The sequence below is a fragment of the Colius striatus genome, chromosome 2, assembly GCF_028858725.1.
Source record: "Colius striatus isolate bColStr4 chromosome 2, bColStr4.1.hap1, whole genome shotgun sequence".
Classification (NCBI taxonomy): domain Eukaryota; kingdom Metazoa; phylum Chordata; class Aves; order Coliiformes; family Coliidae; genus Colius; species Colius striatus.
In genome coordinates, this window is record NC_084760.1 from 44239370 (window position 1) to 44253375 (window position 14006).

Consider the following 14006-nt stretch of genomic DNA (forward strand, 5'->3'; position numbering starts at 1 on the left):
CAATCCATGTGGCTTCATCAGGGATCATCCCTTTCTCCAGCTGGTGGACACTCATGTGATGAACCCATCCTTACTCAGCCCTCCTAGTCCTGCAAGACTCTGTCTGAGTAAAACCCCCACCAGCTAGGTTCTCAAATAATCCAAACACCATCGAAGAAGCCAGGACTCTGCGGTCAGGACTCAGTCTGGTCCTGTCCACAATCTCAATTGCTAAGGCAACAGGCAACTGCAAGGAGAACAGCAAAGGAAGCTGATCTTAGCCCATATCCTCTCCCACTGATCAACAATGGACAGGAAGGCATAAAGGATCCAGACTTTATAAAGTGAAACAAGGAGGCAGAAAAGTGGGATAGTGTCACCCAGGTACTCTTCTGTGTAACTTAAGTTCCTTCAGCCATGCCCAGGATTCCCAGGAAGAGCAGGAGCACATCTCAGGAGATGGGTATGTAGTTCCTTAAACACGTCTCACATGCATCTGGTCTGTGAAACCCATGTTCAACCACTGATCTGTGTAAACAAAACCTTTCTGGTCCTACTCAGGAGTACGGTATCTACTGCTGAGTGTATACCCATAAATACCTGTTTATACATTACAGTTCCTCAGCCCAGACTAGCCCTGACTTAGGGAAAGAGGGTTTTCCATCTCCTCTTTTTAAGTTTTTGGGTTATTTTTTTTTTTCTGGAATGGGGGGAATTATACTTACCCATCCACACTTCCCCAAATTGCCCACTGCCAAGTTTCTTCACAAGCTTCAAAGATTCCCGTGGGATCTCCCATTCGTCCTGTGCCCAGGGTCTCTGGGGAACCATGGATATGCAGGGGGCTGTGAGCCGCTGGCACAAGCCATCTCCTTTCTCTGTATGAGGATGAAGCACAGGACAGTTCAATTTGCATGGCAGAGTTGACTCCTCCTCCATCTAGACATGCCAGGAAAATTCAGCCCAAGGGAAAACTCCACAACTACACAATTGTCTCAGCCACAGGGATCAAAGCACCCAGAACAGACTTAATGAAAAAATCTCAAAGGGAGCCATAGAGGAGCAAATTCTCCTGCCCAGCAAACCCAAATCCTACTTTCTAAACATGTCTCCTGTATATCCCTTCAGCATTCAAACCTTTGGAGTTTTTCAAGACCCTCCTGGATACGTTCCTGTAACATGATATAGCTGGACCTGCTTTAGCAAGGGAGTTGGACTAGATGATCTCTAGAGGTCCCCTCCAACCCTTACCATTCTATGATTCTATGATTCTTTCCTGATGGGAGACACTCCCTGGTTATAAGGCTTGGGCAGAGCTTGCCCTTGCAAGGTCCTAAGATGAAAGATAGGACATGGGAGCTCAAGTTCTGCTTGGAGAAGCACATCTTGCCCATGAGATTGAACAGAGCGGTGGTGGTGGCTAGTAAGTCTCTATCCACAAGCTCACTTGCTGCTAAGAGACAATCTCATTGAGGAAGGTAAACAACTTACGGCTGTAATGATGGATTAGCTCTGGCAGGCTGGAGAAAGTCATCCTGGGGGAGATGTAATAGCCCCCACCATCTAAGGAGCGGATCCTGTAGTGTTTGATGATGTCTCCATGAGCAGAGTCACTGTCTCTCACAGACAAGGAATAGGCACCTGGAGAATGAGCAAAAGAGGCAACAATGAGGACAAATAGGACCTGACCCAGGGAGTCATGTCCTTGTCCCTTGCCTGCTTGCAACTGCAGACACCTCCCCCAGCCCTTGCCGACTCTTTCTAAGGCAAGTGGAGAGCATAAAGCTTCATTAGAGCTTAACTCAGCCTGCTGAGGCTTGGTTGAGTAGCACCTGCCTATGCCATAGCCAACAGCCCCAAGGAAGCAATATGGCAACCCATAGCACGTCTCCAGCCAGAGAAAACAAATGTTCCTTAGGTCATGATTGTTGTAGTGGGTCTGGGATGGTAGTGATTTTCCACAGCAGCTCTTGCAGTGCTGTGCTTACTGTTGATATCAATATTATGACTACACAGCATCAGGGCTGTCCCTCCAGCATTCCTTCCCCCACCTTCACCAATAGCTGTGGGTGGGCACAATCTTGGGAGAGACCATGGCCAGAACAGCTGACCCAGGCTGACCCAAGGAGATATTCCATACCATATGACATCAGCTCAGTAATATAAACTGGGGGAGAGGAGCAGTGAGGGGAGGCAAGATTCATTTCTGGCCTTCCAAAAGCAACCGCTACACGTACTGAAGCCCTGCTTCTCGGGAGGTGGCCAGACATCGCTGCTGATGGGAAGTAGAGAGTAACAGCTTTATCTGCTTTTGCTTTGCTTCGCTTCCCGCCCACACAGCTTTGCTGTTTCTTTATTAAACTGCTTTTATCTCAACCCATGAGACTCCCATCTTATTTTCTCCCCTCCCTGGCTTGCTGAGGAGGTGGGGGATAGAGTGGTGTGGTGGGCACCTGGCATCCAGCCAGGCTCAAACTACCACAATTATATTGCCACATCTTCACATCTCCTGTCTGAGCTCTGCCAACCCCATCATCTCATCCGGATGAAAGAAGTGACTCCAGGCTCTCCAGTGGGTACAGACACAGGACTGACAAGAAGCTGAACCCCGCCAGCACAACCAGAGTTTTAGTTAGTGTGAGACATGTGGTCATGAGATCTGTCCCTTCTTACTGTTATCCAAGGTCCCCATGTCCCCATTATATATCCTCTAATACCATTGTGCCAAGGTCAGCTTGGAGGTACTGAAGGAGCTACAGAAACACAGTGCAGGAGAATTGCTTTGTCGAGCTATAAACTTATGACTGTGAATAAACCACATCTATATTTACGTCTAAATTCAGGTACCTTTTGACCTCAAGGGAGCTACTCAGCAATCTACTGTTCCAACCTGCTATTCTATCCTTATAATGGGTTTATAATCAAAACCATAGATGGTTTTTTTCCCACACAACAGCATCACTAGATTCTGCTTCAGAGCAGCAACTTCCAGTCTATGTCAGTGTACATTTCAGTACAGCTTAACATTGTTTTTCTTTTTGTCTGGATCGTATTTCCAGAGTAAGTTTTAACAAGCCTGCTGGGCTGTTAGAAGTCTAATATGTCACCCAGGTTGATAGGCTGCCTTTCCTAATGTTTGAAAAGGCAAGGCTACATATATTAAAAAATATATATCTGTCATGTAGGATCGTAAGCAGAAGTGGAGCCTTCCACTGTGACTCTGAAACCCTAATCCTTCATTGTGAGGGTAAAGTTTACCAACATACAATGCTCACTGGCTGCCATTCCTCCATCACAGCAGCAGCAGCTCCCTACACTGTGGCTGGACACCATTTTGATTTTTAAAAGTAACATCCCCACCCCCGTCACCCCCATGGATATTTGCTTGTAGTTACAAATCTTTACAAGCAGAATTTGGGAGAGCCTAAAAGTTTTCCAAGTGCTAGCAGCCATTTTGGGGGGGAATCCCTTTCTGCAGGGACCAGACTATGAGGTATTGTGGCATAATGTTCATGGAAGAGCTATTGGTTTAAATACAGAGCCGGGGAACATCAAGATTGGAAGCACGCAGCCTCAGTGTGGTGAGCTCCATCTCAAGGCCACATCTGAAGTAATGCATCCAGTTCTGGGCTTCCTAGTTAAAGAGTGACAGAGAACTTCTGGAGAGAGCCCGGCACAGAGTTACCAATATGATGACAAGATTGGAACATCTCTCTGATGAGGAAAAGCTGCGAGATCTAGGGCTGTGCAGCCTAGAGAAGAGAAGACTGAGAGGGAATCTTATCAATATTGATAAATATCTAAAGGGCAGGTGTCAAGAGGATGGGGCCAATGTTTGTTGTGTGGTAGCCAGTGCCAGGACAAAGGGTAATGGGCACAAGCTGGAACTCAGCAAGTGCCAGTGGCACAGGAGGAGAAACTTGTTTGGTGTTGAGGTGAGGGAGCCCTGGCCCAGGCTGCCCAGGGAGGGTGTGGAGTCTCCCTGTGCCCCCTGATCAAGAGGAACCTGCTTTAACAGGGGCTTGGGCTGGATAAACTCTAAAGGTCTCTTCCAACCCCAAAGAGATGATGCTTTTCTGTAACTATTTCCTTCACCATGAATGTCAGACAGAAGACATACTGAGAAGTGCTTTTGGCTCTGTCAGTCCTGCAGCTGAACATCTGAGAAACAGCCCTGAAGCATCTTCAACGGGGCAACAAAAAAGTCAAGGGAAAGGAAGAGTGATTTTTTTTTTTTTTGTGGTCCATGTCTCAGGGACCAAAAGTCAGTATATAGCTAAGGATGTCCTTCTCAGGGAGTGAACTTTGGTCCCTGACAGGTGCAGAGAGATGTTACTGGGTAGGGGGATTTTGGAAATGCAAGGCCTGCTAGAGGAAGGAGCCAAACATACTGTGAACCCACTGTACTGGCAACAGACAGTGTTGCAGAAAGGAGAGCAGAAATTAACAACTAATGTGTACAAGCGGGTGTGTAGAGGATGAGAGTCAGCAGAAAAGAGCAGACCTGATCTATTTGTCACTGTGCTTGCAGGAAAAATTTATCTCCTCCAGGACCTTCTCTTCAGACTCCACTACCTTTAGAATCGTGAAATCACAGGATCATTTCCATTGGAAAAGACTTTTGAGCTCATCGAGTTCAACCCCTCCCCTCACAGTGCCAAGCCCACCACTAACCCACGTCCCTCAGCACCTCAGCTACACGGCTTTGCAATAGCTCCAGGGATGGGGACTCCACCAGCTCCCTGGGCAGCCTGGGACAGGGGCTGACAACCCCCTCCGGGAAAAAAGTTCTTCCTCATCTCCTATCTAAACCTCCTCTATGCAACTTGAGGCCATTTACTCTTGCCCTATCATTCATTACTACCAAGAAGAAACCAAACTTCACCATGCTGCAACCTTCTTTAAACCCTCCTGCATCTTTCAAACCTGTGATGCACAGCAGGCAGTGGCGACAGGGGCTTTGGGCACCCTCCAGGCTCATCTATCTGCTGCCTACTACCAACATTAATATTTATGCTGTCTTTAGAGTTAATGACAGTATTTCACCCCAAGTCAGATTTTATTTTGCTTGAGTGGGTGTTATAGAGCTTTCCCTGTCATCCACCATGGCTGGTTATTGTTCCCTTGGGAGTTGCAGTGTAAAGGCAACGCACTAGTGCTGAAAAGCTTCAAATTTCTCTTCTCTCGATGACAACAGCGAATGAAAAATGTTAAATGAAACTGGAGAGATGACAGGACTCTTAATTTACCCTGGTGACAGCCAGGATGCTCAAAGGGAGTTCTTGCTTCTAAGCTATAGGGGACACTCATCCACTGTACCAGTCCTCCATCACAACCTGGCACAGACCTGGGCCCACACACAGAGGTCCACATCTGCACGTGACACCATCTCAGAGCAATGTGCACACAATCTAATCCTTCCCTGGGCAGCTCTGGATGTCAGACCCTCCTGTTCTGCATCTAGGATCCTGAAACCATCCTACAAGGGTTCTCAGGTCCTTTCTGTTCAAAGGGTGGCAAGTTTTGTATGTGAAAGAGCAACAGGATCATGAAATCATTACGATTAGAAAAGATCTCTAAGATGTAAAGGGTGGGATTCAACAGCACATCATACTTAAGGCTGAGTCAGTCACCTAAACATGGGTGTCTGGTACAACCTGAGATTCTCTGGGACATGTACATGGGCTTGGCAGATATGGTACAAAACCATACCTCCTGGTTTTGGTAACCAAATTAAGGCCCGTTGGCTACCATGGTAGCACAGGAAACTGCCATGTGTAATATCTACACTATGATGCCTGCATCTCAGACTGTGCCCCATCACATATAGGATCTCCTATTCCTACAGGCTTCACCAGGCTCTTAACTCCTTCCTAATGGGAAATCCAGGAGGTCAAGGGATGAGCTCTGTGAAGTCCTTCCTGCCGAGAGCACAGATGCAGCAGTCGTGCTGAGAGACAGGAGTTTGTGACTCAGCACAGATGTGTGACTGCATTCCTGCAGGTTTCAGGAGTATTACTTTGGGGGAAGATTTGTTTTTTTCCAGCAGTTTCAGCAGGGCTAGCTTTCTGACAGTGGTTCCACTGCTGGTCTGCTTCCTGTGCTGTCTTGACAAGGAGTCATTGTCCTTGGATGTCGAATGTGCCTTTCATGGCCTCTGCAAAATATTGGCTGAATGTGAATCCCTCAGGTTTGCAGATCTTCAGTATCTTTAAGCATCAACAAAATGAGACATTGCTTAGAGTGGGCTGTAGAAAGGTGCTGAGACAATCCAAAATGAGGCAACCACCCCCCAGTGAAAGCAAATAAAGAGGGTGTTGTCCTTAGCTTGCCTCAGTGCTTGGCCCTAAGGATCAAATGTTGCTGGTGATGTGCAAAATGAATGAAAATACATGTTTTGAAGAAGGAAAACAGGAAGAATCTATCAAGTTTGAAGACCAGGGTTAATTCCATGGCACTGTTCTGGACATTCCATGGTGGGTCACAGGGTATTTTATAAGAGCAAACTCAGCTTCATATCACAATTGGAGATGTGGGGCTTTCTCTTTTCACAGAAGCCTAGAATGGTAGCAGTTGGAAGGAACCTCTAGAGATCATCCAGCCCAACCCCCTGTCAAAGTATCATTCTCTTCAGAGAGGAGGATGCTGTGCTTAAGACAAAATAAATCCTGTCATGATAGCCACTTGGGCTGTATAAGGCAAAAGAGTATTTTGGTAGAAACTGAACATATGAGATGATTCAGAGAAGGGTAGGTGTCTGAAGGAATAATGGTCATATTTTAAGACAGAATACAAAATATTGTAGTCATTTTGTCTGGGCCAGGTTTTGGTATCAGGGAACTACAGGGGTGACTTCTTTAAACAAGGAGCTGCCAGAAGCTTCCCCTGTACGTGACAGGGCCAGTGCCAGTCGGCTCTGAGTTGGACTCACTGCTGACCAAGACTGAGTCCATCGGTGATGGAGGTATCACCTCTGGGATTGACAGGTTGGAGAAGGGGAAGGAGTTGCTGCACAGAGGCAAAACATCAGAACATCAGGCAAACATGCTTCACAGAGGCAAAACATGAGACAATATCTCTGAAGACACCAAGGTCAGTGAGAAGGAGGGGGAGGACATGCTCAGGCACTGGAAGAGAGATTCCCCTGTGAGCTGTGATGCAGCCCATGGTGAGGCAGCTGTGCCCCTGCAGCCATGGAGGCCATGGGGGAGCTAAGATCAACTCTCAGCCTGTGGAGGACCCCACACTGGAGTGGGTGGGTGCCCGACGGAGACTAAGACCCTGTGGGAAGCCCACACTGTAGCAAGTTCCTGGCAGGACCGAGAAACCCATGGAGAGAGGATCCCATGCTGGAGCAGGTTTGCTGTCAGGACTTGTAATCCCATGGGAGACCCATGCTGGAGCAGTCTGTTTCTGAGGGACTGTTCTCTCTGTGGATGAGCCACACTGGGGCAGTGTGTGAAGAACTGGTCCCATGGGAAGGATCCATACTGGAGCAGTTTGTAAAGAACTATCTCCCATGGGAGGGATCCCACACTGTAGCAGTGGGAAGTGTGAGGAGGCATCCCCCTGAGAAGAAGAAGAGACAGAGTCCATCTCTGATGGACTGAACATAATCCCCCTCTCCCTGTCCTGCTGGTGGGGGGAGGAGTGAGAGACCAAGGAAGAAGGAGGAGTGGGGGAAGTGTTTTGAGAGTTTGTTTTATTTCTCATTTTTCCTATTCTGTTATGATTGTTCATTAATAAATCAAATAATTTTTCCCTAAGTTGAGTCTGTTTTGCCTGTGACGCTAATTGCTCAGCGATCTCCCTGACTTTATCTTCACTCACGAACCTCTCATTATATTTCTCTCTCCTCTGTTCAGTTGAGGAGGGGGAGTGGGACTTGGTGGGTACCCGGCACCCAGCCAGGTCTAAACCACCACAATACCCCACAATATCCTAAAAGGCTCAAGTGAGACTCTTATTTCTAACAGAAGCTGATCCCTGACCATTTGAGTTTAACATGAGACTTTCATGGAGTGGAACACAACACATCTGCTAATGCAGAATATCACACACTTCCAGCTAAATCTGCTTCTAGAGAGCAGAGACAGAGCGTTAAAGATTGGGTTCAGCCTCCATCACCTCTGTGTGTGACCCCTGTGAGAGGACTCCATCACCTCTGTGTGTGGCCTGTGTGACCTAGGCTCAAAACTTCCCAGGGAACTGCAAGGAATGATTTCATTCTGTGTTTGTAGTTCACGGCTAGCAGGAGCAAGGGGCAATTGTCCTGAGCAGGAGGGAAAGGTCCGATTCCATCCCTGTGTGGCATCTATAGATGCCACAAAGGTTGGAATCATGTTTGGACAAAGGGCCGTACCCACAAAGATTGGGATCATGTGAGGAAAAAGTGCCTTTACCTTTTGTCAGACGTTCAGAGATAACACACAAGTGTCTTCTGGATTTGTATATGGCATGTGTGCTGCTTTCTATGCTTCATGTCAGCTACCCAAATACCCCAGCAAAGAAAGAGGAGAATGGGAAGGGGATAAACAGAAGAGCAGCATGTGGTGAATAGTCCAAGCCTGATCATTTCAAAGGCACCACAAAGGCAACCAATATACAAGCTAAACATGATACTTGAAAAGGGAATTGCTTAGAAACAAGCATCTTCAATGTTTCCTGACCTGGATGCTCCCTAAAAATTTTGAAAACTGCAAATCCTTTTGGTAAGTATTCCTCCTGCATCAGCTCAGCAGTGACATGTGGGTGTGAGCCTGGGCATGGGGCAGGGAAGGAAGTCAAAGCAGGCTGCTACAGTGCTAACATAGCACCCCTGCCTGGTGGCTGACGGAGAGTGCTACAAGAAGATGAGCATCTTATTACCCCACTCAGCACACGAGATATCACACCAGTTCAAGGCCAGCACTCCAGTTTGACTCTATTTGTCAAATCCTGCTGTTGGAGATGGCTGAAATGGCCTCAGGGCACTGAGTACATCTGTAAGGGAACTACATAGTGCCAGAAGTTGCTTTGTAGTCCTGGGGTCACATGCACACTGTGAAACTCACTCAGCCTCTGAAACCAGGTCATCATACTTGAACTTACTATTGGGAATGGTGCCTGGTTGATGACAACAGAAAACCTGCACAGAGACTGTGTGGCATCTGTAACAGTTTTCTGGCAGTACTTAATTTACTGATAATGATGTATCCATGGAGGAAGGGACAGATACTGCCTTGGAGATCTCCCATATGAAAGGGGAAAAACAAGAGATAAGAAAGGAAAAGGGAGAAGTTGCTGTAGGTAAGAACTAGGTGTAAAATGGAAGACTCAATCTATCTCTTCCCACTCTGTTTGTCCAGGGCCTTGTAGAAGCATTGGGGAAGACAATCAAGGAAAAGAAGGTCCCATATTACTTCAGATGGATGCTGCAAGTCTCTGGTGATCTGTTAGGAAGACAAAAACCACTTTTTCCCATGTGGCAAGGAAAGACTCCTGTAGCCATTTCACAGGAAAGAAACTAAAGCACAGCAAGACTGAAGTACTTTCCTGAACCACTATAAGGAGCTGGTTGGGAGCAGAACCATGGGACTATCATGAGCATCATTTCCTTCATGCTGCAAATATACCTGCTGGCCCAAAGGATGAAAAGAGAAAGAAGTAGGAAAGAAAGAGTATGAAATCAAATTAGCATCAACTTAACAGTAAAAACCAAAGAAGTTGCAATTACATGGCTCAGGATTGTGATTAATAACTATATCCACTGCCCAAGAGAAGTGACCTCAATGCTTTGCCCTTTCCATCCTCATTGGGTCCTGTCTTCAAAAGCCAGACATGTTCACAGGGAAGGAAAGTGGATGAAATCCATCTTTCCTGCTCATCATTCTCCTTCCAGAAGTCATGGTTTGCATCAATTTTCCCTGCTACAGAATATGACGAAAATACATGTTTCCATTGGGACAATGGTTCACCAAAAGACCTTTTCCAAATTCTGTATGTTTCTGCTAGAAGCAGGAGAAAGGCCTCTTCAAGAGTGCATAGAAGAAACTGCAATTGCCAAAAAGATGCAGCATTTCCTTGGGGAGAAAAGGAAAAGAACCTCCTTACACATTGCTTTGGAAAGACTTTTCTGCTTATCCGTTTTCCTGCATCTCTGACATGAACTATGGTGACAAGAGCCACATTTACCACAACCTGAATTACAAGTAGTATCGTGAGCAAATCTTTACTCTCTAAATCCCCATTTCACTTCTACAGCCTTTTTGAACCTAGCAAGCAGCATTTTGCCCAGCCAGATTGGAGAAACACTGACACAGCTGAACTTTGTAGCTGAGGTCTGAAAGGTTTTCGAAGTCATGGCCATAATGAGGGGTTACCCTTGGGCTGTGTCTCTCACCTTTGCTGGTTTCACTCTCTCTGACAAGGAAAGAGCCAACCTTGTTACCAGAAGACAACAGCAGCCGTTCAGCATCTTTTCTGCTCAGAGTTTTAAAATACCACCTGGAAGATAGAAAAGGCAAAATTGTTGATTGAAAGGAAAAGCTTTAAAAAAAAAAAAGCAAATTCTTTCCAGTTAGCTTGACTTTTTTCATCTTTGCAGTCAGAAACTGTGAGTTATTTTTATCAGCAAATAGTTTTTTATCTGCTGGAAAGTGCCACTAATAGACTGTTTTCAGTAGATTAACACCAGATTTCCATCAGTTTGAGTTTGTTTCACAGCCTAGCAATTCAGCCAGAGCAGAGAGTAGATGGTATGTGCAGTAACACACACACAAGGGAGGCACAGGCTCAGTCAGAGCATAGCCTGAGGCACGCAGGGACCCACGGCTCGCCTGGCAAATGAGTAAGCCCTGAGCAGTGCCCTGGTGCTACAAATAAATCAGGTACATGAGGCGCAGGCTGAGCACAGGATGCTCGTAACCATTTAAATGTGCCCTTTGGATACAAAGAGCATTTATGTCTCAACTACATTTCTGTGTGTTGTTAAATATTTGCTGGATTCAGTGATGTTTGGGTGCTTCCAAGAGGAGAATGCAAGTGGATCTACTCATTTAGAGCTGAATGCTATAGAGGAGAATGTGTCATGGAAGCATTTTTTTTCTCCTGCTATGTTATATATGTAATAAACCCTTTTGGCTCAAGTCTTTCATATCATTTTTTTTGCAAGGAGACAAACATGAAGGCTGCATCTGGGCTAATGAAACAAACAGCATCAGGCTGTGGTTCTGGGCACTGGCACTCAGATGTCTGAACTTTTAAATTGTTGGTGTGGTACCTGATCAATTCACCCCTGCAGAGTTCCAGTCCCAGTTTGCATTACAGACACCATTGTGGAGGCTGAGGAAGTTTAATACTATGCAAATAGCTGGACTGGCCCAGTGGGACCAGAAGACAGTCCCTGACAGTGCTAATTTATCAGTGCAAACATAACCTTCATATTGTCTCCCAGATCATTGTTTCCCACAGCTGCAATCAACGGGACAGGAATTTTTTCCTGTTTTCCCCATGACAACCTCATCCTCCCTGATTTGCATCTATATGATGCTTAACACTTCTCCTGAACTCTTCTTCCAGTTATGAAGGACTTTCTGCCATCCATCCCAGTAATGACGTCTTCCTGCCATCAAGTAAAGCTGTTCTCACAGCTTATTGAGAGACAGGACACCACACCACCATTTACCATTCCTAAGTTTCTGCACTTACTTTTCCTCTTCCAAACTGTCCACCTGTGCAACAAAGTTACTGGGAATGTAGCCTTTCCTTCCACTGCTCAGGGATTTTGCAAGCCACCAGTCCCCCTCACTGCAAAGCGAGCAGAAGAAAAAGTATGAGTACCTGGAGGACATTTCATGACAAGTTAAGGCTATGGGGATGGCATAGCTTCTGTAGTTTGTAGCTGTTGGTCTCTAGGGGACTTCTGGAGGTGATGGTCTCTTTCCATGAGTGTACAGGAAGTGCAGGGTGAACACAAACTCAAACCCCTCCTGTGCATCCCAAGTGAGAGGAAGGAAATATGGGTCACTGCTTGTTTATTTCTTGCATAGGGACATCAGAGGTCCTTTTTTTTTTGCTCCTTCTCCTGTCTCCCACTGCTAACTCAGTTACCTGCTGTGACCAAAAGCCATCTCCAGAAACGACACCTCTGGAGGTCACCTCACAGAGCAAAGATGGAGAAGCCCTACAAGGTCTGTTGACTGGGGGACCCCACGTCTGCCCTGTTACAGGATGGGCATATGGACTGTCAGTCTTTCCTCTCATGAGTTTGAGAAGGTGAAATAAAATCATGCTCATCTCTGGCTTGATTCTGTCCTTTCCTCTGACTACACCCAACCCACATCCTTTGCAAAAGCACCATCAGCACAAAATATGAAACAGGAGATAGGTTGTTGTTGTTGTTTGTGCTACTTCTGCTCCCATGCACACTAGCAGCAAGGCAGGTCCCAGTACTGTCCAGATGGGGATACTACCTGACCCCAAATTATCTGTAATCCAAGGAAAGCATGCAAATTTCATCTGTTCCACCTTGTAGAGAGAAAAGCATCCCCAGAGTCGCACTCTGAAGCAAAGCTCAGGCACCAGCTCTGCTCTGATGAGATGTAAATTGGTGTCTGATCCCAAGGTCCCCCCTCTTCTCAACCTCATCATGCTCATCTTTTACCCATCCCCTGGTAGCAGGTCACTTACTTGGAGAGGACTTGGAGTTTCTCCCCCTTGACCAACTGCAGGTCACGGTCACTTGAGGCAGGAAAATCGTACAGTGCAACCACAACCAAGTTGTCTGAAAGAAGAAGCAGCACCATTGAATCCACCCGGTTTCGTGTCAGGGAGGGTGATGCACATCTGGGTGTATGGTGAGGCATTTCACCCTCCTGCACACAGGGGCTGTCACTCACTTGATCCCCAAAAATCCAAGCTTTCCACCAGCCCAGCTTTCCTGCCAACCACAACTTCTACTCGGGGACTAACATGGATTCACAGAAGTGTTTCCCATGTATGTGTTTTTAAAGTACTTCAAACCCTTCTATCCACAAAACCCAGTGTGTCAACAAGAAAAAGGGGCTTGTGTGCATAAGAAGGGTCATAAATAACCTGTCAGTGTTTGGCCTGAGTTTTACATGAAGGGAAACAAAAACTTCTGTAGCAATATTTCTCAGGGTAACTCTGGGATTTGACTCAAAAAGTTGAGGCTTTCTTGATTGAAAAATGAATAAAGTAATCTCAGTTTCTGCTATGTGAGCCCTTTGCTGGGAACAGATGTTCTCAGTTCAGCGTGTATATTGCCATCCCTTTAACTCACTGTTCCTTTCAGATGTGATACCATGTTTAAGTCATACTGCTACTTTTGACCCAGCACCTTTACAATGCTTCTGCTTAGCTGAAATTGCCAGGGTAGCACTGGAGACTCCATGATCCCCTTCCTCTCCCTGGCCCTTTTGCACTTTAGACCACCCAGACCACGAAACCTGTGCTCTCTGTCTCCAATTTTGCTTGCAATCCAGCGGGACAAAGCTTGTGAGTAAGTCTATATCCCCACGCCCTACCCTACCATAGTGCTTTTACTCCAGCTGCGTTGTTCAAGCCTAAATTTTGCCACAGCAAAATAAACTTGACTCTGTAGTGTGCACAAGTCGTGGTCTGCATGGCAAAGATACTGCCTGGTATGTGTGCTGCAAGGCTGCTAACTTTACAGGCAGATCTCTGCGGACTGGAGCTGAATTGCCACCTTTGCATGCCCTGATTGTTCCAGTGCTGCTCTCGGAGAGGTTGTGCAACCTTTCATATGCAGTCTGCAGGCCCACAGAACATGCATATGAACTCAAAACTTAGATCAAAACACAATGGTGAAGAAGAAAAAGAATATGAAAAAGAATATGAAAAAGAATATGAAAAAGAAAAAGAAAACGAAGAAGAAAAAGACAAAGATAAAGACAAAGAAAAAGAAAAAGAAAAAGAAAAAGAAAAAGAAAAAGAAAAAGAAAAAGAAAAAGAAAAAGAAAAAGAAAAAGAAAAAGAAGGAAAATGTTAAAAAGAAGGAAAAGAAA

General features: G+C 46.0%; 1 protein-coding gene across 1 annotated transcript in view; it reads right to left on the reverse strand.

The window, feature by feature from the left end:
- The window catches only part of BLK (BLK proto-oncogene, Src family tyrosine kinase), a 41611-nt gene that overhangs the window by 9954 nt on the left and 17651 nt on the right, over positions 1–14006 (reverse strand). The window contains exons 4-8 of the mRNA XM_061989479.1: positions 12649–12742; positions 11668–11766; positions 10361–10464; positions 1471–1620; positions 705–857 (exon numbers count right to left, since the gene is read on the reverse strand). Coding sequence (XP_061845463.1) covers positions 705–857; positions 1471–1620; positions 10361–10464; positions 11668–11766; positions 12649–12742 — 600 coding nt within the window. The remainder of the gene's footprint in view (positions 1–704; positions 858–1470; positions 1621–10360; positions 10465–11667; positions 11767–12648; positions 12743–14006) is intronic.